The 24159-nt window shown below is 37.1% G+C and overlaps 1 protein-coding gene and 2 long non-coding RNA genes across 3 annotated transcripts; all 3 read right to left on the minus strand.

The window, feature by feature from the left end:
• Nucleotides 1–2298: 2298 nt before the first annotated feature.
• LOC131401681 (uncharacterized) lies at nt 2299–7181 on the minus strand. The gene is made up of 3 exons (XR_009217834.1): nt 7146–7181; nt 5062–5144; nt 2299–2674 (listed from the first exon to the last, which is right to left on the minus strand). It is a non-coding gene; the product is annotated as an uncharacterized LOC131401681 (long non-coding RNA).
• On the minus strand, nt 7180–24159 carry LOC131401663 (centromere-associated protein E-like). Its single transcript, XM_058536908.1, has 4 exons — nt 23959–24159; nt 15194–15379; nt 7218–7253; nt 7180–7185 (listed from the first exon to the last, which is right to left on the minus strand). Exons 1-4 carry the CDS (start codon nt 24157–24159, stop codon nt 7180–7182), a joined length of 429 nt encoding a protein of 142 aa, XP_058392891.1.
• On the minus strand, nt 17900–22198 carry LOC131401682 (uncharacterized). The gene is made up of 3 exons (XR_009217835.1): nt 22144–22198; nt 18613–18903; nt 17900–17989 (listed from the first exon to the last, which is right to left on the minus strand). It is a non-coding gene; the product is annotated as an uncharacterized LOC131401682 (long non-coding RNA).

Raw genomic sequence — 24159 nt, forward strand, 5'->3', positions numbered from 1 at the left:
TGGCACCAGAGGGCCTGCAGTGCCCCAGACAGAGGCTGGTGTGGCTCACCACCATCAGGAGAAGGTGCCCAACTCACAGTTTCATGCTCAGAAGGCAGGGAGGAATGTAGGCCATGTGTCTTGTGTGCCAGCTTTTTCGAGGGCTGCCATCGGGACTGGTTTCTATCTCACTTGATTTGGGGTGCTGCTGGGGAGCTGACATAATTTGGATGCCTGGGGGCCAATGAGAACAAAGGAGAGTGGGATGGCTTCCTTTTGCAGCACCAAAGAACCTGCAGTACTGCAGACAGACACCAGAGGGAGCAAGAGATTATGAGCGCCTGAAAGAGAAACTGGCCAACCTCTCCAATTGGCAAATTATGCACACAAGCCTAGAGAAGTCACATCCCGCCAAAAAGATTTCAGAGGACCTCACAATCTAGCACTGGGCTGATTGACGAAGGTCTTCCCCTGTATGAAGCAGCCCACAAAGACTGGAAGAGGTGGCTGCTTCTTCAAACGCATAAAACTCAGCAAAACGTCAAAAAGTACACAAAGAAACAGAGAAACATGGCCCAATCAAAGAAACAAATTAAATCTCCAGACATCAACTCTAAAGAAACAGTGAACTATGAATTACCTGACAAAGAATTCAAAATAATAGTTACAAAGAAACTCAAAGATCTACAAGAGAATGCTGATCGATAACTAAAGGAAATAAGGAAGAGGATTATGAACGGAATGAGAATATTAAGCAGATGGGAACTATAAAAAGGAACCCAACAAATTCTGGAGCTGAAGAATACAATAACTAAATTGAAAAATTCACGAGAGGGGTTCAGTAGCAGACTTTATCAAATAGAAGAAAGAATCAACAAAGTCGAAGACAGATCATTTGAAATTATGCAGACAGAGAGGCAAAAACCAAAAAGAATAAAGAGCAGTGAAGAGAGCCTAAGGTATTTACGAGACATTAGCAAATGGACCAATATATGCATCATGGTACTTCCAGAAGGAAAGAGAAAGGGACAAAACGTTTCTATGAAGAAATAATGGCTGAAAACTTCCCAAATCTGTGGAAGGAAATGGACATCCAAATTCAAGAGTTAAGCAACATTCTACTAAACCTGATATATGAAGACTGATTATATTTTTAATGGCATTAAAGTAGTTATCACCCAGATGAACTTACCTACTACTTCACATTACTCTTCTTCAGTGGAGGAGCAGACATAGTAAAGAATCAGACCTTCAGCTGTGTCAGTGTTTTTTTTTTGGGTGCAAAGAACAAACAAGACTGCCGAGGGACATGCCTGCGGGAGAGGATTATAGGAAGGGAAAATTTCCCCTTCACCCTAGTGAACCCTATGACAGGATGTTAAGGTAAGGGAAATTTTCCAATCCATAGACTTGAAAGTCTTGCTAGATGCAATTCATAATCTCTTCCTTTGAATGAGTCTTCTTGCCAAAGAGCCAGGAATGTCTTGAAATCACTAACTCTTTTCTGAACCTTATGCAACTTGCTGTTTTATGTGGTTTTTCAAAGTCACGTGAAACAAAAGTAATATCGGATACTTTGTAAAACCATAGTTCTTAACCTCTTGTAGGGTAATAGACCCCTCGGAGAGTATGTTAAAAGAAAGAATGGACCCTACTATCCTAGAAAAATGAATCCACACACAAAAGTGAACATAAAATTTCAGAGGTTTTACAGACCGTGTGAAGCTATCCACAGATGCCTTATGTGTTTGTGGTGACCCCAGTGTTAGGAATATTACTTTGAAAGATATTGGTGCTGGCTGCTCATGTCTAAAATGAAAGGGTGGAATAAATGTTCGATGAGGTTCCTCCAGCTGTGAGTGAAGTGAAATAGAGCATAAAGTCAAGTAACAAGCCAACCAAGTGAGAGTGCTGGTACATGGTGTGGGGTGGGTGGGCAACAGAAAAGGGAGACAGATGTCTTGCAGTTGTTACAGCAAAGGAAGATTAAGACTAGAAACTGGAGAGGTCCCAGCACCTGTGATCCTTTAACAACTTAAATCCAGAAGGCGTGTATATTTTCACAGCAAAATTCAGTCAACAAATGAGAGAGGAGAGCCAAATACAGCCTGAGTACCCCACTGAGAAATATTAACTAACCTTATGTGGAGTTGTTACTGGAGCTACTAATTAAACATTTACTGAATGTGTAAAGTATTAAAAAAAGAGTGTATAATTTTGTTAATTAAATGATGCTATATATTAATTGATGTATTATCTAAGTCACGTGTGGATAACTTTACATTAATGAAATATACACACAGAGACTGGAAATTTCCTTCAATGACTTTATTATTTACAATAATATATAAAGAAATAAAACAATCCAGCTTCTAAAGTATTACCACATTCAGGAAGAAGGTATTGCTGTCACTTTTCTAAATTACTGGAATGCCTTAATTTCCTATTCCTTCATCTTCTAACTCTAGTAGCAAAGTGACAACTGAATTGAAATTAAGTTAGAGGCTGACATCGCTACCAATGACAGACAAATAAAGTAACAGATACAGTCATTTCCAAACAAGGGACACCAGTCCCCAGGAAAGTGATGGGAGAGGGGTCTACTGAGTCTGGCACGTAGGCACAGCTCTTCCTGACGACGTGTGACAGGGGACCCGATGAGGATCCACTTGCTCAACTCCAGGTTTTTGTTCTTCTGAGAAAAAAATAAAAAACAAAAGTCATCTCCTAAAAAATACACAAAAAGCAAGGACGACTGGCGGTGGACAGGATGTTAAAACCGTAGAGACGTGAAGAGTGAAAAATGTCAATGTGGTCATTAACTTCCTCAGGTTTGGTCATTAAAAATGTATATTTCACTTCAGCAGAGTTGGAGAAGTTTATTCCCCATTTTCTGACAAAATGAATTGTTAAGAAAACCCTGTTGCACATAAAACCGAGAAGTAATAAAGTCTTATTCAGAATGCATCAACTGAAGATTCAAAGTGAATCAAACATTAATTAATTGAGTTTGATTTTCTTTTGACCTATTTTTAGGAAAAAAAAACCGTTATGCTAAACAAATAGTGTGTATTTTAGAGAATATTTATCATCTTCAGAAAAATTCCCTTGAGCCTTTAAAAAGCACTACAGCTACATCTATTTCTTTATAAACAATATTTATTTTCAAATAATTATATTCATAAAAGTGAATCTAGCGTAACCGCTCTTATCAAGTATTTTAAGTTGTTGAGATAATTCAGAATACCTTTTATAATTAAAATTAAGAACTGACATTAAAATATTTTAGACTGATATATTAGAGACTATGTCCTTGAATTCTGAGTTGGTCAGTTTTTGATTTATATAATCCTCTAGACTACTCCTTTACTTATTTCACTTAAAAACAGTTACAGAGAGATCCAAATATTGACAAAAGGAATTAAACATTTGAATTTGTGGGGTCTGTCCTGTGACAGCAGCAGTGAGAGCTGTCCCTCACTGTCAACGTCCACAGCATTGGAGTCTGTCCCCATGATGGCAGCAGGGAGAGCTGTCCCTCACTGTACCCTCCACGGCAGTGGGATCTGTCCCAGTGATGGCAGCAGGGAGAGCTGTCCCTCTCTGTCACCCACCACGGCAGTGGGGTGTCACCTGTGATGACAGCAGGGAGAGCTGTCCCTCACTGTCCACCTCCACAGCAGTGGTTTCTGTCCCCGTGATGACAGCAGGGAGAGCTGTCCCTCTCTGTCACTCTCCACAGCAGTGGGGACACCTGGAGGGCTTCTTCCATGACACAGTTTGTGTGGGGTCCACCGCCAGTCATTCAGTGTACTGTCACTACTCAACACATATTCGTTAACTAAATAAACCTTAGAATGATAAAGCATACATTATTAAGTATTTTATACTATGTCTGTAAAAGAACTGTTTTGTAAAATTTAGGTAAAATTGCAGAAAACTGTGAGGTGTTTATAAAGTGGAATAATCCACTGGGTCATGGACTATTTACACAGGAATGGCAAAATGTGTGGGGAAGATTCTCAATGTCCATTTCTTTTGAATTATTTTGAATTCAGGTACAATATATACCTGAAAGTCACTTAAAAATCAAAAGTAATGTTCCTGATGATTCTGTAAGAACGAAAGTTTCATTTTTATCCCTTGAAGTTTTCCAGGTAGGAGCTGCGACTGTCCTGCGATAGACACTAGGGCCGTTCACACTAAATACATACTAGACGACATCTTTAACACTATCTCTATTTTTTTTTTTAAATGAGTGGACAATAACATACACAGATATCATCTTACGTTTGACGACAGCTAGCATGTTCAGCGTGCTTTCACACACGACTCTGAGTCTGACCCTTACAAGTCTATGGATAATCTAGACGGTCAGCTGTCATCCTCACGAGCGCACAGGCCGTCGTGTGAGGGTCCTCAGCCTGGAGACTCATTTCTGACTTTAGCTCAGTGATGGTCCCACTACACAAAGCTGCCCCAATGGCTGGTCAGGATTCTCTTTCTTCAAATGCAACACAGGAGGTAGAAAAATGGGAAAAGGTGTAGTTTGAGGAATGGATATGCAGAAATTGGATCATTGGATTTGAAAACAGTGCCTAAGATAAGCTTCAGTTTGCCAGTGATCATCAATGCTGTATTTTCAGTATTAAGAACAAGTAGGATAACATTAACTTATTTTTACTGTGTACTGATTATATTTTTATGGTGCACATGATTAAAATCTATTAAGACATGCTTGTATTTTTATTGGGAAGGGATCTTCTACCCTGATAGTTAAGTCATTCTTTTGTAGTACTGAAGGTATCTTCACCAATATGTAAAGATGTGACAATGCAAGGGTAAAATTCATATTTTTCCAGAAGCTATAATGGATAAATAGTTGAGAATACAGCAAACTAAGGAGATGTCACAGGATATATATGATCCCAATGAGTTCCCTTCAAAGATAATTCTTTCTAAATTAGTGATTAACTTAGGTTTATTCTTGACTGTCTCATATATAATAGTAGTCTTCAAATGTGTAAGTATGCTGAGAAGTGAGATGGAAAGCATCAGGAAGTATCAGCATTTTCTACTTACTTGAAGTTTCTTGGGCCTGTTGATTTCCTCTAAGATTACATCTCAGTCACCTCCTTGCATCTTTTGATCCTCGACAGCAGCTTCTGTAGGAGTAATTCTATTAAGAACAACAGAAATATGTAAAATGCCAGCAACTAATTTTAATGGAAGAATAAACAGAACTGCTGTCAAGAATTTCCTGATAAGATACATCACATTGACATAGTATACTTAAGCAGCAGCAGATAAGTCCCCAAGATACCCTCCTGATATCACACACTTGAAAGCTATAAATAACACCATCAAATTGGAAATGTTCTGTTTGGTTGCAGGGGATATTTTTTTTATCATTAAGATACCAATTCTTTTTAAATTTCTGAAACCCCAATAGCTATTAATTGGATATTGAGCAAAATTACATTTGGGGGCACCATAAAACAAATAATTGGGTCGTTACCATGAAGCACTAGAAACATCTTGAAGCTACAGAAATTACCAGAGCACAAAGGCAAAAAGCAGCTTCCTGTCTACATGGTCAGGCAAGCAAACCCATGCTGCAGCTCTGATCTGAGATGACACAGTCAGAGGCCAAATTCTGCTTGTTGGGCCCAGTAGAGAAAGACATTTTGTGAACTGTTTGAGCATGAATTGGCAATGCTAATTTATGAGACTTTCTGCCTTTCTTAGAGACTGAAACTATCTGCTGATTCTATCCTGTAAGTCAAAATGCTTTTTATAATGATGAATTTAATAGGTATAAACTCCATGAAAGCCAACAGTCCTATCGACTCAGATGATGAGTCTGGTGAGGACGCATGAAGAACGCATGAAGATTCAGAGTGCTACTTTTTGGGCAAAATTAGATATCGTCACTTAATATTCATTCATTAAACACTTAGAGGAAGAACAAAAAGTGTTAGGAGTCAGAGGGTATCTTAAGAAATGCTCTAATACAAACCTATCCTTTTATTGATTATGAATGTGAGGACCGGAGACATTAATAATTGGCAACATTATATTTCTAATTCAGATTCCCTGACTCTCTGTTTAATTTCCTTTTCATTATGCTACACCACAAAGGACCTTAGGAACACTGTTATATGTGATACTATATGTAAATAAATCAATAAAAAGAGGATATGCTCTTGGGCACTGAGTACTACAATTTAAAAGGAAATACAAAGGCGGAACTGGTGGTGTAGTGGTTAAGCTCACATGCTCTGTTACGGAGGCCCAGGCTTCCCAGGTTCAGAAAGTGGGCGCAGACCTACGCAACACTCATCAAGCCGTGCTCTGGTAGTGTACCATATAAAGTAGAGGAGGATGGGCACAGATGTTAGCCAAGGGCCGATCTTCCTCAGCAAAATGAGGAGGATTGGCAACAGATGTTAGCTCAGGGCTAATCTTCCTCATCAAAACAAAACAAAATTAAAAAAATAAAAGGAAATACAACCTTTACACAAAAACATAACAGGAATTAAAAAATAAAATTAAGAGAACCAACAAAAAGCTTTGTCAAACAACTAAAGACATGCACACGTTCTGAATACTCACCTTCAAATATAAGGCCATATATTTTTTATTTTTTTGGAGAGGAGGACCAGCCCTGAGCTAACATCCAATGCCAATCCTCCTCTTTTTTGCTGAGGAACACTGGCCCTGGGCTAACATCCGTGCCCATCTTCCTCTACTTTATATGGGATGCTGCCACAGCATCGTTTTAACAAGCAGTGTGTGGGTGCGCGCCCGGGATCCGAACCGGGGTACCCATGGCTGTCATAGTGGAGCGTGCACACTTAACTGCTTGTGCCACCGGGCTGGCCCCCATAAGGCCATTTTTAAGCTGGTTATATATTACTGAGCAAGAAGCATCCAAAGACATAGTATGTTAGTCATTGATCAGAATTGTGCTTGTTTTTAAAATCTTTGTATTCGTAAAGAGAATTTAATAAATTTGAAATCTGTAGATGTTTGTATTTATTTTACAAAAAGCAATAATAATATCTTAATATATTTTAAAAAGTTAACTAATGCAAAGAAATTTAGACAGTTTAGAAGGGAAATTTAAGCTATTGAAGTCATAGTCAATTGAGACAAAGACATACTCCTTCTCCAACTTCTTGGCATTTCTCTTCTTCTCTAGGTCTACTTTCACCAGCTTGCTGCAGATATTCTACTTCTTTAGAGAGCTTAGCTGTTAAAGCAACATTTTCCTAAATTTTTTAAAGAAAGGACAAATAAAGTAATTTTAGAGAAGTTTCAAAGTCTTGTTGACTACCTTGATCTGGTAAGAACATTTTACAACAGCAAACTACAAATATACAAAAACAGGAAAGGCACAATTCTTAACCCTAAAATGAATAGCAAATAGATATTTGATGTGAAGTATATTTGAAGCTATTGGATGGTAATGTGTAATTAGAAAACCTATAACTCATTTCTTAAAACTAATATTTTCCCAATTGATAAACAATATACCTAAACAAAATGAAACATAAAGGTTGAAAAGAACAAAATGGGTAGACAAAGGGAAATGAGGAAAATGAGAAGAGATGAACAACAATATAAATATCAAAGTAGAACTGAATTCAAGGCACAAATTATTATATAACATTATTGGAGATATTCCATACTCAAGGACAGTTCTATCTAGTTGTATAAATGTATCTACTTCCTACTCAGAGAAAAAAAATTATTCATATATCATACAAACATATATATAAATCTTTTTAATAAATATATTTCATTTCTTAGAGCAATTGTAGGTTTACAGAAAATTTGAGCAGAGTACACAGAGTCCCCATATACCCTTGTTCTCCTCCTAGATTCTCCTTTTACTATTATTTTATAATTTATTTATTGTGGTCACTTTGGCTTATAACATTATAAAAATTTAGGGTGTACATCATATTTCAATTTCTGTGTACACTACATCCTGTTCACCACCCAAAGACTTATTACAATCCATCACCACACACATGTAACTAATCACCTCTTTCACACTCCTTCCTCCACTCTTCCCCTCTGGTAACCACCAATCCAATCTCTCCCTATGTGTTTCTTTGTTGTGGTTTTTATCTTCTATTTATGAGTGGGATCATACGGTATTTGACTCTCTCCCTCTTAATTATTTCGCTTAGCATAGTACCATTAAGGTCCATCCATGGTGTCACAAATGGGCAGATTTCATCCATTTTTATGGCTGAGTAGTATTCCTTTGTGTATATATACCACATCTTCTCTATCCATTCTTCCCTTGACGGACACTTAGGTTCCTTCCAAGTCTTGGCTACTGTGAATAATGCTGCAATGAACATAGAGCTGCATATATCTTTTCAAATTAGTGTTTTCACATTCTCTGGATAAATACACAGCAGTGGAATAGCTGGATCATATGGCAGTTCTATTCTTAATTCTTTGAGAATCTCCATACTGTTTTCTACTGTGGCTGCACCAGTTTGCACTCCCACCAGCAGTGTATGAGAGGTCCCTCCTCTCCAACATTTATCGTTTCCTGTCCTGTTAATTATAGCCATTCTGACGGCGTGAGGTGATATCTCTTTGTAGTTTTGATTTGAATTTCGCTGATAATTAGTGATGTTGAACATCTTTTCATGTGCCTGTTGACCATCTGTATATCTTCTTTAGAGAAATGTCTGTTCAGATGTTACCCCCGTTTTTTGAGTTGTTAGTTTTTGTTGTTGTTGAGATGTATGAGTTCTTTATATATTTAGGATATTAATCCCTTATTAGATACACGGCTTGCAAATATCTTCTTCCAATTGTTAGGTCCTCTTTTTGTTTTGTTGATGGTTTCCTTTGCTACACAGAAGATTTTTAGTTTGATGTAGGCCCCTCTTTTTTTCTATTGTTTCCCTTGCTGGGTCAGACATGGTAATTGAAAATGTGCTGCTAAGACCAATGTCAAAGCATATACTGCCTAGGTTTTCTTCGAGAAGTTTCATGGTTTCAGGTCTTTAATCCATTTTTGAGTTAATTTCTGTGTGTGATGTAAAAAAATGGTTTACTTTCATTCTTTTGCATGTGGCTGTCCAGTTTTACCAACAGCATTTATTGAAGAGACTTTCCCTTCTCCATTCTATGTTCTTGGCGCTCTTGTAGAAAATTAGCTGTCCATAGCTATCTGGGTTTACTTCTGGGCTCTCGATTCTGTTCTGTTGATCTCTGTGTCTGTTTTTGCTCACTACTCTCTACATCTCTCACTGAGATGCGCCCAGCTCATATCAGGTGTTTCTCTTATCGCCAAAGGAATGTGCATCTTTCTGGTGATTTTAGGTTGCTTTCCAAAACAGGTGAATTTGTGTGTGGGCCCTATAAGAGCAGACTTTTCTTTCCCCTTATGTCCAATAGCTTCTCCAGAGGTATTCCCCTTTGTTGTTAGTAGCCAGCAAAGCCAAGTATTATGACACTTATCTCAGTTGTGCTGAGTTCAAAAGCTGTTTCTTTCAGTAACACTCCCCCACTCAGATACTCCACTCTTTCAGGGAACGCTTTGTACCTTGGAATTGCTCCCAGCTGTGAAGTGTCACAGCTGGGAGGTGGTTTTTTCCTCTCCCATAAGGAATTTCTGCCTCTCCTACCTCAGTCAGCATCATCCCTTTTTCTGGGGGTTGTTTTATTTATTTATTTATTTATTTTTTGAGGAAGATTGGCCCTGTACTAACATCTTTTGCCAATCTTCCTTTTTTTTGTTGTTTTTTCTTCCCAAAGCACCAGTACATAGTTGTTTATCATAGTTGTACAGTTGCAGCTCTTCTATATGGGACACTGCCTCAGCATGGCTTGATGAACGGTGAGTAGGTCCGCACCCAGGATCTGAACCAGCGAACCCCAGCCGCTGAAGTGGAACATGTGCACTTAACCGCTCTGCCACCAGGCCGGCCCCTGGAGATACTTTATATCCCATTTTCAGTTCTCTCTTAGGGGTAATTGTTCCAAGAGTAGTTGTAAATTCAGTGTGTTCATTGGAGGAGGTGAGTTCAGAGTCTGCCTATGCCACCATCTTGACATTATCTTTCTCTCTGATCATTAACATCTTGTATTAGTGTGGTATATTTGTTACAAATGATGAGCCATTATAGATACATTGTTATTAACTAAAGTTCACAGTTCACGTTAGAGTTTATTCTTTGTATTATACACTCTATCGGTTTTGACAAACGTATAATGACATGTGTTCATCATTTCTGCATCATACAGATTAGTTTCACTGCCCTAAAAATCTCCTGTGCTCCACCTATCAACCCCTCCCTGCCTCCACCTGAACCCTTGGCAATCATCAATCTTCTTACTCTTTGCCTAGTTTTGCCTTTTCCAGAATGTCATACACTCTGGAGTGGGCTTTTTAAAATTAGCAATATGCATTTTAAGTTCCTCCATGTCTTTTTGTGGCTTGATAGTGCATTTCTTATTATTGATGAATAAATCATTCATTTCTTTTATCGTTGTTACCACAGCCATACAATGGATTACTATTAGATATTGAATAAAAAATAAACCCATCTAAATAGGAACCCCTGGAGCTCCTTATTCCTCTAGGCTTTCCCACCAGTCCCCATAAAAACATTTGCACACACACACAATGGCTAGCAAAGACTAAAAAGGTGCAAGCTTCCAAAAATGAGATGCTCAACTTAAGGAGGTCAATGAGCGGGTCAGATGAGCCCATTCGTGGAGGAGCCCTCCATTTACTCAGTCACAGCACCACTAAAAGACTCTGGCTTTCTGGACCAGATGCTGACATCAGGGACTCCCTGAGTACGTCACTGGCTGGAGCGGTGTCAATTTTGTAAGAAACTGTCCAACTGTCTTCCAAAGTGGCTGTACCATTTGCATTCCCACCAGCAATGCGTGAAAGTTCCTGGCTCCACTCCTCGCCGGCATTCAGTGTTGTCAGTGTTTTGGATTTTGGCAATTATGATATTTTGAGATACTGTGGGTGTGTAGTTGTGTCTCATTGTTTTTTGATTGGCACTTTTCTAGTGACATATGAGGTGGAGCATCTTTTCATATGCTTATTTGCCATCTGTATATCTTCTTCTGTGCGGTGTATGTTCAGATCTGTTGTCTACTTTTTACTTAGGTTGTTTGCTTTCTTATTATTGAATTTTAAGTGTTCTTTGTATATTTTAGATAACAGTCCTTTATTAGATATACATTTTGCAAAAATTTTCTTCCAGTCCATGGCTTGTCTTTCACAGAGCAAATGTTTTCAATTTAAATGAAGTCCAATTTATCAATGTTTTTCTTTCATAGACCATGCTTTTGGTGTTGTATATAAGTCAATGCCTAAAGATCACGTAGATTTTCTCCTATCTTATCTTCTAGCTGTTTTCTAGTTTTGTGCTTTATATTTAGGTTTATGATCAATTAAGTAACTTTTTGTGAAAGGTGTCCAGTTGTTGAACACCATTAATTGATAAGACTATCCTTTTCCATGGAATTGCCTTTGCTCTTTTGTCAAAGATCAATTGACTATATTTTTGTGTATCTATTTCTGGGCTCTCTATTATCTGCCATTGATCAATTTGTATACATTTTGTTTTAAAAGTTCAAGGAACTCTAAAAACATTTATTAATTTTGATGCCAAACAAAAATTTCAATATATTCTAAAAATTCAGAAATCACAGTAATTTTTTGCCACAATATAATGAAATGAATTAGTATATATAACAGTTTGAAAATAATTCTTGGGTAAAAGAAATCAAAATCGGAAATGCTGACTTAGAAATGAAAGACAATGAGAATTCCATATTTCAAACATATGGCATGGGACCAAAGGTGCACTCAGGAAATACTGACAGCCTGAAACAGTTTACTAATAACCTGAAAACATACGTTCTTAGCTGACATCATCTATTTATCATATTTTAGATGGATTGTGTTTCCTTGGTCTACTAGCAAAAGAATTCCTTTGAGAGTCTGATTTGAATTACATTAACTTTAGAAATTAATTTGGGAAAAACTGATGGTTGTACAGTATTTAGGCTACAATCTAGGAAATGACATCTTTCTTATTTTAAACTACATGCTCTTCTATATTTCCTTTTAGTGTTTTGTTGTTTTTTTCATATATGTTGCGAAATTTTTTGTTAAGGTTAGTCACTCGAGCATTTTATTTTAGATTTTATTCCCGTTATAAATAAGATCTTTTTCTCCTATAGTGCAGGATGTCCCTAAAGTTCTAGCACAGGTTAAATTGTTAACAAATTCACTGCTACTTTATCTAAATAATTTGTAAAGCTACAACAGAGGAAACATATTAAGATTTAAACAAAACTGTTAATGATTCATTTGTTCATATTACTTTCTTCTATATTCACGTAATAAACCCTATATTATATTGGACAGCTATATCCAGGCAAATTAAAATAATGGTGAATAGGGTAAAAGTTAATATATTTACATTTTATTATGCCAAGTCTTGAGTTAAATACACTTTGTTGCATTTTATAGAATATTTATAAAATATACAGAAACAAATTCTTAAATAGTCAAGCTGTATAAAGATTTTATGGATACCCTGTGATTTGCTTTCTTTCCCCATGGGCGCTGTACAATGGCAAACCCTATTATAGTATCTCAGTGTATGCAGGAAAGATAGTTACCTCTCTGTAGATACCTGTCTCAATCTATACTGAGCATGGAGAAATTTGTGGCTCACTCCCTCTTTCTTGAAACACTACCTCCACTTATATCAAGGACCTGGACCCACTCTCTCTTGCCCACCCCCCTTTCTCTTTCACTCACTGGCTGCTCCATTTCAGTGTCTTTTGTTTACCACACATCTCTTCTCCATGATGCAGTCTTCATCCAGTCTCATGATTTTTATATGCTGATGATTCCCCAAATTTATACCTCAAGTCTAGATCTCGTTCAGACTCATACATCCAGTTGCCTAAGTCACATCTCAACCTGGGTGTCCCCAGTAGGCATTTCAAATTCAACATGTCCAAAACTGAACTCTGATTCTGCTTCCCTGGTTTCAGACTTGCCCTTCTGGCAGTCTTTCCCATTTCCATAAATGGCAAGTCTATCCTTGCGGCTGCTCAGGCCAAAAACGTTGGAATCATCTCTGACTCCAGGAAATATGAGAGGTACGTTTTGCTTTCTGTTTGATAAATGAAATCTAAATATTCCCCAAAAAACAAAAGAAAAAGAGGGGCCTGCCTGGTCTCTTAGTGGTTAAGTTCATGGACTCTACTTTGGTGGCCCGAGGTTTGCAGGTTTGGATCCTGGGCATGGACCTACACACTGCTTATCAAACCATGCTGTGGTGGCATCCCACATACAAAATAGAGGAAGATGGGCACAGATGTTAGCCCAGAGCCAATCTTCCTCAGCAAAAAGAGAAGGATGGGTAACAGATGTTAGCTCAGGGCTACTCTTCCTCACCAAAAAAATAAAAAAAGAAATATGAGAGGAAGAGATGTGTGCTACTTCTGGGCCAAAGACTTTAAGAGTAGAGATTTGGAGACAATTTTCAGCTTCTCCATCTTGTCTCTTTTCTGTGAGCCTGATCATGGACAGCACACAACTTGGCTTTAACCATGCAGATGAAAATAGCACCGAGGGAGTGGTGGAGAAACAAGATGGGAGAATGTGACGCTCTGAATGATTAGGTGGAATGGAGACACTCGCCAACCTGGAACTCACACTTTTATGTGTGAAATAAGCTATTTTGTTTGAGCCTTTGCATTTTTGCTTGCCTTTGTTGTAGTAGCTGGCACATCACTAACAAACACACTCTCCTGGATACTATTTTCAAAGGGCAGCCCTTAAAAAATTAAGTCAGACCTTATCCTTTTGCTAAAACCCTCTGATGACTTCCCATCTCACCCAGAATAGAACCCAAAGTACTTACAACAGTTTCTAAGACCCTTTATGATTTGGCTCTCTGCTACTTCTATTTCCCCCTCTATCACTTGCCCACTCTGCTCAGGAAATGCTGGATTTCTGGCTGTCTCCTTGAACATGTCTCAACTACTTGCATGTCAGGGCCTTTGTATTTGCTACTTCCTTTGTCTAGGAGGCCCTTCTCTCCCAGACAGCTCACCCTGTCACCTCATCATCCTAATAGTGTGGCTCTCCTCATCTCCCCTTGCAAAATCACATTCCTACTCTCACACACCCCCTCTCACCCAGCACCTCTATAACCCTATGTGGCTTAATGATTTTACATTGCACTTTTTCCACCATTTGACCCGCATATATACTTGTTTATTTTCCGACTTCCTGAATCAGAATATAAGCCTCTTGAAGGAGGCTTTATTTTTCTCCATTACTGTTCACATGTCATCTAGAACAATGACTAACACATAGCAAGTACTCAACAAATGTGTGCTTAATAAATAAAAATGTGATAATTTAACTATCTGAAATATTAATTACTCTTAAAGATGCTAAAGCTTTACAATTGATTTTCTTGGTTTTTGGTTCTAACTGCAACTGTCTAAAAACAAAATTAAGATTATTTTCTCTTGCCTCTCTGTTTCATGTCTCATTGAATGGACCACAATTTTCAGAACAATGTTAAATAAAGAAAAGAGCAGACATTCTTGACTTGTTCCGAATTTTGGAATGAAAAGACCACTGAAGCAGGAACAGTGAACTGAAATGTCTATTAAGTTTTGATCCAAGTAACAGAGGAGTGGGAAGTGGCTGGGGCTAAAATGAGAGGGAGGAAGGATGTGATGAAGAAGGGTGTGACTGGTGTAATGGCACACAAGCTGAAAAACATTTAAACTACGTTCTCTCTAGAGAAAAAAGGTCAGATTCAGCCCATAGGCTACCAGGGGATTAAGTAGGGAAAAAAAAGAATTGTAAAATGTACTTATCTAACAGAGTGTGAAATATTTAGATAAGAAGCATTTTCTTTGAAAAATAAAAATATATATTTTTAAATGTAAAGAATATTTAGGTTTTTTAAAAATAACTTTTTTAGGAAGATAAAAGTAATCATTATGTTGCATGAAAAGATACTCCTGCATTTAATTTTCAAGTTGTCACTTGCTTTTTTTTGAAGCTTGATTATAGAACTTCAGACGTAAAAGATCAGAGTCCCATACTATCTGCCAAGCTCAACAATAAAAGAAAGAATCTCTTTCATCTATAAAATGAATTTGTTCTTACCTCAAGGTTTTGGACAATTGCTTTTGCTTTTATCAGGTACTTATTTGTATCATCAACTTTCAAAAGCATTTTATCTATGGCATCATTAGTCATCTCTTGTTCTCTCTGCATCTCTATAATCTTCTCTTTTTTGTCCTTGGCACTTTTTCTTGCTTCATGGAGTGCAGTTTCTAGCTCTTGAATTTTCTATTAAAAAAACACACATATATAAGGTCTGCCTTTGAGACAGAATCACAGTATATAAGTTTAAGACAAAGGTGATCATATACGGGTATTAAGTTTTCAGATTGCATTAACAAAGCATAGAAGAGAAGCCGAATGACACTCAATTTACATAGTTATTCTTTTTTTCATTTAGAAGCTGATGATTTTTGGACTAAAAAATGGCCCGGTTTTACATAAGCATTAGTGTTTATTTTATTTACTAGTTACCATGGTGCTAAGCATATTAAATAGGCACTTACATTTTAAATTAACATTAGTCACACAAAGTACACTTGTTAATTGACTCTTTAGAGTAATACATGTAACGTATCTTTCTCTTTCTTTTTATTACCTAGTTTTTACATTGAAAAATACAAGTATGTGGAAAAATTCAAAGGGACATAAGGAAGAGTAAGTTTCCCCACCTCAGAACCCACACTAAGTCTCAAGCGATGACTACTCAACTCTTTCAAGAGTATCCTTCTGCAAATTTAAGTATCTAAGAACATGTGAAAATACAGTTTATAAAAACAGTAAGTCATACACACAATAGTGTGTAAGAAGAAAGTACACACACAATAGAGCATAAGGAGAAAGTGCCAAAACAGGACTGTATTTGAACATCAAGAAGAGAGAAATCATGACTACAGAAGAAGTACTCAACTTTAACGTAGACAAAGAAGACGTCTAAATTGTTAATGATTTTGTTTACCTTGGTTCAGTCATCAATTTAAATGGAGACTGTAGTCCAGACACCAAGAGAAGACTGAGACTCAGAAGGGCAGCAATGAAAGAATTAGGAGAGATCGAGTGTAAGGAAGGGAAATTAGACACTAAGGTCAAGATTATCCACACTCTCATACTACCAATTACTATGTATTGGTGTGAAAGCTGGAGTGTGAAGAAGGCTCACAGGAAAAAAACTGGATTCATTTGAAATATGGTGTTGGAGGAGAGCTCTACGGATACCCTGGACTGCCGGAAAGATGAACAAGTGGGTCCTAGAGCAAATTAAGCCTGAACTATCGCTGGAGGAAAAAGATGAAACTGAGGCTGCCCTCCTTTGGGCACATCATGAGAAGGCAGGAATCTTTGGAAAAGACAATAACACTGGGAAAAGCAGAAGGCAGCAGGAAAAGAGGAAGACCAAATATGAGGTGGATTGACTCCATAAAGAAGCCATAGGCATGAGTCTATAGGAGCTGAGCAGGGCTGTTGAAGAGGATATTGCGGACATTATTCATTTATAGGGTCGCCAGGAGTCAGAGCTGACTTGATGGTCCATAACAACAAATATATAGTTCTGTTTTTTGTGTTGTTGTTTATTTATTTATTTATTTATTTTGCTGAGGAAGATTAGCCCTGAGATAACATCTGTGCCAATCGTCGTCCATTTTATATGAGTGATGTAGGTCTACACCCTGGATCCAAACCACAAACCTGGGCCACCAGAGCGGAGTCACCTGAATTTAACCACGTGGCCATCGGGCCCCTGCTTTTAATTTTTTTTTTTTAACTTGAAAATGCATTTTCCAGATCTTGTTCAATATCAACCCATAGATGTCTCATAATTTTGTTTTCATGGATACATACATCCTGTTTCATGGAGGTATTATAAACTAATTAACCTGTCACCTACCAATGAACATTTAAGTTATTTCCAGTTTTTTATACGTACACAAATACCTTATTTTAAACACCTGAATTTGTTCATATGTATAAGAGTATTCACATACACACACATGCAGGTTTTCCTGGAAAATGTCTGTTTCTTTTGGTCCACCCAGAACTTATTTGTGTTTAATGAATGAAGTAGGAGTCCAGACTTACGTTTTCAAGAAGGCTAGCTGGTTGTTCTGATGCAAACACTAAGTAAACCATCGTTTCCCTACTGAGTTGACTGCTACCACTGTCATACACTAAGTTCTCATACTCATTTGAGTGTACTCCTGAACACTCTACTCTGTTCCACTCCTCTATTTCTACATCACCACCAAACTACTCTATGCTACACTAATTTGGCATAATTATCAAACTAATAGCATATGATTTACTCTCTGATGGGGTATTCTTATTTCTTCAAGGCTTTCATGAAGTTTCTTACTCAAGTGTAAGTTATCCATTTCCACACTACGCATAGAGAAATTTTGGCCTCAAATTACTTCTTGAATCGTTCCATTTCATTCACTTTTTAAATGAGATTTATTGACATATTGCATTTTAAGAAGTTGAAGTTCTTTTTTCTGAAGTTCTTGGATCTTGAGATAAGTATAAAAAAAGTTAGAATGCAAACAGAATTCCTTCAAGGAAGGAAAACAGTGTCTATTTGTTACATACGCGCACATACCTATGTCTACATATCAACTTCTATCTGCTTTCTCATTTGACAAATAATTTCATACAAAATTTCTCCCGAAAGAACAAAACACATACCTTTTTCTGTAATTCATCTTTTGATTTATTTAAATCATGTTGAGTACTTGAAATTTGACTTGGGTTTTCTGAAACTCTTTCTCTCAACTTATCAATAGTTTCTTGGTGTTCTTTCAAATGCATACGAGCAATTTTTAGTTCTTGTTGTGTTTCTAGATCCTTTATTATTAGCAGAAATTGAGAAACATGATAATATAAAGACACATTACCTTTTCTTAATGATGAACTAGGTAAACAGTCTTAAGAAATACATGTTCATAGTTAAAAACCACCACCACACCACCCCAAATCAGAACAGTACAGAAGGATATCAAGTAAAACTTCCTGTCTCTCCCCTCGCCCATCCCAGTCCTGCTTCCTGTTGAACTGGGCCTCTTGCTCTTCTCCTTTCAGACCACTTGCACAGCTTTCTGGATCAATGTCACATAAAAAGTGCCCCATTCTTATGCTTAGCATTCCATTATACAGACAAACCCCACTTAGCCAGTGCCTTATGGCAGACACTTGGATTGCTTCTAGAGTCTGTTCACCATAAACAGTATTGCAGAGAATGCTGCTGTATTTCTGCCCAAATGTGTGAATATATTGGTAGGATAAGTTGCTAAAGTGTAAGTGCCTTAACAAATGTATATGCTGAAACATTTTTAATAAGATATTGTCAAACTGTCTCCCTAAAAGGTTATAACTTACATTTTCACCAACAGTACCATTGATTTAAAAGAGAAGGAGGCTTCTTGTATTTAAAACATGTTCACTGGATAGGAAGAAAGAGCATAACTCACTCTAACTATGGTTTCTTGTAGGTTTGCCTTGAGTTGGTCTCTCTCCAGTTTGAGATTCTCTTCTACTACTCTTAGACTATCTCTTTCTTTCATTACAGATTTCATTTCTTCAAGGTTTTCATGAAGTTTCTGAGCCAGCTCTGAGTTCTCCATTTCCATTTTATCCAGAGTTAAACTTTGGGTCTTGAATTGTTTCTTCAATTTCTCTATTTCAGACATTTTTTTCTGTGTCTCACTGACATCTTCTTTTAACTTAAAAAGTTGATGTTCATTTGTCTTAAGTTCTTGGATCTTAAGATCATCATAAAATAACATGTTAGGATACAGATGGTTTTTAAGGGAAGTATCAGGAATAGTTTCTAAATTGATTAAAACAATAGGCTTCCATGTGACTCAATATTCTGCATAATTCCAACAGAATTTACTTTCTTTTGAGGTATAATATACATAAGCACACTAACCTCAAGTGTATAGCTCAATTATTCCTGACATACGTATACGTCTATGTAATTACAGCCCAGATTAAAATACAGAATATTTCTAGCACCCCATGAGGTTCCTGGGTGCCCCCTTACTCCAGCCAACCACTATTCTGACCTTGATCATCCTAGATGAGTTTGCCTGTTTTTGAACTTACAAATCACAATGTATGTATCCGTTCTCCTGTTGATAGGCATTTGAGTTGTTTTCAGTTTTTCACTATTATGATTAGAGCTGATATGAACATTCTTGTACATATCTTTATGTGGAAGTATGCATTCTTTTCTCTTAGGTACATACTCGTATATGCTGGGCCACAGGCTGGTATACGTTCAGTGTGAGTAAACACGGCCAAGCTGTTTTCCAATGTGGCTAAACTGTTTTACATCCCCAAAGGATTTTAGGCACAAATAAGTCAGATATCCAATCAAATAAGCCTCCCTTCCCCCAATACCTTTTCTTGTAATTTAGCATTTGAATTTTCTAAATCCATCTGCATATTTGATATTTCATCTCTCTTCTCAGAAACAATCCCTCTGAGTTGATCAATAATTTCCTGGTGCTCTTTAAGATGCATGTGAGCAATTCTTAGTTCCTCTTGTTTTTCCAGATTCTTAATCATTAGAGAATTTTAAAAACAGTGATATATCTTAATTTTAACTAGTATTTTCTTAATGAAAATGATATATTTTCTTAGTATAAATAATAAAACTATTACTTCTTAATCTACATCTTTGTTGTTAGAAAATTACAAACTTATCCCCCCGTCCCTACCTCCCCACAACCAACTCCTAATTCCCAAAGGCAAACATATTACATACGTACTATTCTATAGCTTGCTTTTCCCCCTAAGGGTTATTTTGGGCTTCCATAATAGGACGTGCAAATCTATTCCATGGTTTTATTATGTGCTGCATAGTATTCTGACATAGTGCTTGTGTTTACCCAGTTTCCTTCTGATGGACATTTAGATTGTTTCCCATTTTTTAGTACAAATTGCTACAATGAACAACCTTGTGGTGTGTATTTCTGTATGTGTGTATAAACATAAATATATATTTATCTTAACAATTGATTAAGTGTACATATAGGATAAAGTCTATAAAGGAAATAATGGTTGCAGAATTTAAAATTTTCAAGAATACCAAACTATGTGCCTAAAAGTTATATCAGTTCACGCACACTAATAGTACCCCTCATTTCAAAGAAGGCTCACTACTGTCAGAAAACCCCATGTCTCCTCACTAGGGTGGGGAATGAGTGTAACTTACTTTAGCTTTCAGCTCTCTCAGGCTTTCACTGAGCTGGTCTCGCTCCATTTTGAGGGTTTCCTCCACTCTTCTGAGGCCATCTCTTTCCTTAGTAACAAGTTTTATTTCTTCAAGGTTTTCAAGATATTTCTGAGTCAACCTGAACTTCTCTGCTTCTATACTTTCCAGGGTTGAATTCTGGACCTCTAATTGCTTCCTAAATTGCTCTGTTTGATGCGCATTTTCCCTGAGATCATTTTTTGCCTTAAGAAGTTGATGTTCTTTCTCCTGAAGTTCTTGGATCTTGAGATAATCATACAATAAATTATGATATAGACAGATATTGATAGAAAGCTAAATAATAGTTTCTAAATTAATTAAGGCAAGTAAAGACAAATCTTTGCTTGTCTTCAATTTTAGGCTAATTCATATACTGTTTCTTTACACAAACGACCCGATTCAAACTGTCAGTTACTCAGATAACAACCGAATGTGATCTTATTTGGAAATAGGGTTTTTGCAGATGTAATTAGTTAAGGAATGAGAGGCTCTTCTAACTGGACTAGGGTGGGCCCTAAATCCAATGAGAGTGTCCTTATAAGAGATAGGAAAGGACACGCAGAGACACAGAGAAGATCATGTGAAGATGGAGACAGAGATGGGAGTGATGTAGCTACAAGCCAAGGAATACCGAGGATAGCTGGGAGCCAAGGATAACAAGAGGCCAAGAAGGACCCTTCTCTAGAGCCTTCGGAGGCAGCATGGTCTTCCGACATCTTGGTTTTTGACTTCCAGGATCCAGAAATGTGGCAGAATAAATTTCTGCTGTTTTTAAGCCACCGAATTTATGGTAATTTGACACAGAAGTCCTAAGAAACTAGCATAGAGTCACTAGGTAAATCAAGGAGGCAAAGTGAATATGAGAAAAATTTAAAAAGAAACTGACTAAATATACAGATGTAGCTGTCAAACTGTAATTCCTCATCTCTTAAAATCTTTTTGGATAATTTATTTTTACTTCCAACAAGGTCTTTAGGGGGTGGCCCACACAAACATTGAAGCATTAACTTTTACATAAGGCTATTGATTTTACTTCTTTAGGAGGAGAATGAAATAGACAGGAGGTTTCAGTAAATTCAGTTAGGTTATAGTCAAAGGGATGAGAATTACGAGAACACATGTTAAGAAAGCATCATTCAACAGAAGCACAATGGAAACAGCAATGTATTATTTATAATGCAAGTGGTACTGTTCTTAGAAGAAATAGAAAGTTCTCAGTGGGTGCCTTTTAGAATTACTGGAGCAGTACAATTGTTACAAGAGTCTTAGCTCTTATGCAAATATACTATGACAGCACCTTACTTCCATTAAGGAAATGATTCAGGAAATTGTAAACATCTAAGGGATGGCAATAGTGACAAATCTTACATTTTAGAGAATGCCTAATACAGGTCTATAAGGGCAGGGGCTTTGTTTTATTGACTAATGTATCTCAAGCACCCAGAGCAGAGCCTGGCCCATGGCATTGCTCAATAAATATCTGATGAGTGAATATATCATGAGTAGTTTAGATGAACCAAGGCCCCCCTCTCATCTCAAGACTCCAGGATAATGTAATCCTCACAAAGGACAACAGCAACATCTTCGTGTGAGCTGAAACTGTCCAAAACATTAGCAGTGAGATCTGACCATCTGGGAGGCATATTCTATTTCTGAAATTTAGGTCTACTGGGATAAAAAATTATTACCAAAAAAAGTTTAGTCAGGAAATATGGCCAGGAAGGTAACTTTAAAAATTCACCTTTTCCTTTAGCTTTTCTTCAGCTTCTGCCAGTTTCTCACAGGTCCTATAAAGCACTTCCTCTTTCTTTATGGTATGGTTCTTTTCTTGTACAACTATCTCTTGTTGTTTTTTAAGCTCACCTCCAAGAATTCTTAATTCTTCCTGGTTTTCAGTGGCCTAAATTTTTTTAAAGTTGACATTAAAATAAATACTAGGTTACATTTAAGAAATCAGATAAAAATCAGCATTTACCTCAGCCTGAAAATGGAGGAATCATGGCAAAGTATATTGGAAAAGACCTATTGAAAAAGAACATAAGTCTTTATTTTAATCATGTAAATGCCAAGAATCTGCTTTCCTATGTTGTTTCTTTATTGCTCAATGTACATTCGCAGCATGAGAATTAGAACTGGATCTAACATTCTATCATGAGAGGTTTGCTTGTTTTCTACCCCTAAGCCAAAAGAGACCATCTCTACACTTTCATCAACTGATGATGAGACTCTAATTATGGGCTTTTCATACACTGGGATGGCTTGTTTTGGGGCATTGATTTTGAGCAAGCTCGAAATAGCAACTGTCCTTTGCTAGCACGACTTGGGCTAATCTTACTTATTATCTTTAAAAAGTGACATTCTCCACTATCAAGACCAAAAAACATTACAATCCAGAGACTGAGAAGAGAATATGACCTTTGTCTGTATTCTTATTTACATTCAGATATTTTGAGCAAACAGACAATCCCAAGAAACATGAAAAATTACACAAAAGGTCAGGTTCTACCGTGATCCACAGCAAACTTTTCAAAATATTAATTTCTATCTATTACACATTATATTGCCCCTAAATATAAAAATAAAGCCTAAAGTAGGTTTGAAGATACTGGCAAATATTAACAACAAGCAAACATGTAATTAGAGACAACTACAACAGCATAAATACAAGAGAAACATTTAGGAACAAATTAACAAAATACGTACAAGATCCGTACACTGAAATCTACACAACACATCACTGAGAGAACAGAGAGTTTATAGAAAGATACACAATAAGCACATGAATGATGCCCAATATCTTTAGTCATTGGGGAAAGGCAATTTAAAACAATGAGGTTACACCCAATAGAAATGGTTAGAATTAAAAACACCAATAATATGAAGCTTTAGTGAGGATGTGGAGCCATCAGAATTCTCTTAATTTGCTGATGAGAATTAAACTGGTACAACTACTTTGGAATTGAGTCTAGTAAACTCTCATCAAGTTAAATATACATGTCCCTATGACACAGCTATTCCATTCAGATACTTACCCTAGAGAAATAAAAAACATACGTTCATAAAAAGATTAGTATAAGAATGTTTACAGCAGCTTTATTCAAGAGTCAAATAGCGTCAATGACTCAAATTTCCAACAATAGGAGAAAAACTAAGCAAACTGTGGCCCATTCATACCATGGAATAGTACCCAGCAATAAAAAGACATGTAGAAAGAAGTGAGACACAGAAGAGCACATGCTGTGTGGTTCTATTTGTGTGAAGTTCTAGAAGAGACATGGTGATCTGAGGTGGAGAAACATCAGGATAGTGACTCTACGGGGCAGAGGGTGAGGTGAGGATTGACAAGTGGATGTGTGAGGGAACTTCTTGTGGGTGGAAGTGTTCTGTATCTTGACTGGGGTGGACAGTACACAAGGGGACACATTTGTCAAAAGTCATCAGACTGGACACTTGCAGCAGATACATTTATTGCGTGTAAACGATACCTCAATAAAGTTGTAAAAACCGGAGACACAAAGATAAAAACACACTACCAAGTACCCGGTGCTGAACTCACCCTGTCAGTACTCTCCCTCAGGTCAGTCTTCAGTTGCTCCTTTTCTGCGGTAACACACTCTAACATTTGTCGCAGCTTTTTTTTCTCCTGTATCAAAGAAAATATCATTCTCTGTTGTTCAATCAGCTCATTATCAACATCTGCAATCAACACTTGGGTTTTTTTGGCTTCCAAATTCTGCTTTCTATCTATGTCAACCAT

Source organism: Diceros bicornis (assembly GCF_020826845.1).
Source record: "Diceros bicornis minor isolate mBicDic1 chromosome 13 unlocalized genomic scaffold, mDicBic1.mat.cur SUPER_13_unloc_1, whole genome shotgun sequence".
Classification (NCBI taxonomy): Eukaryota; Metazoa; Chordata; class Mammalia; order Perissodactyla; family Rhinocerotidae; genus Diceros; species Diceros bicornis.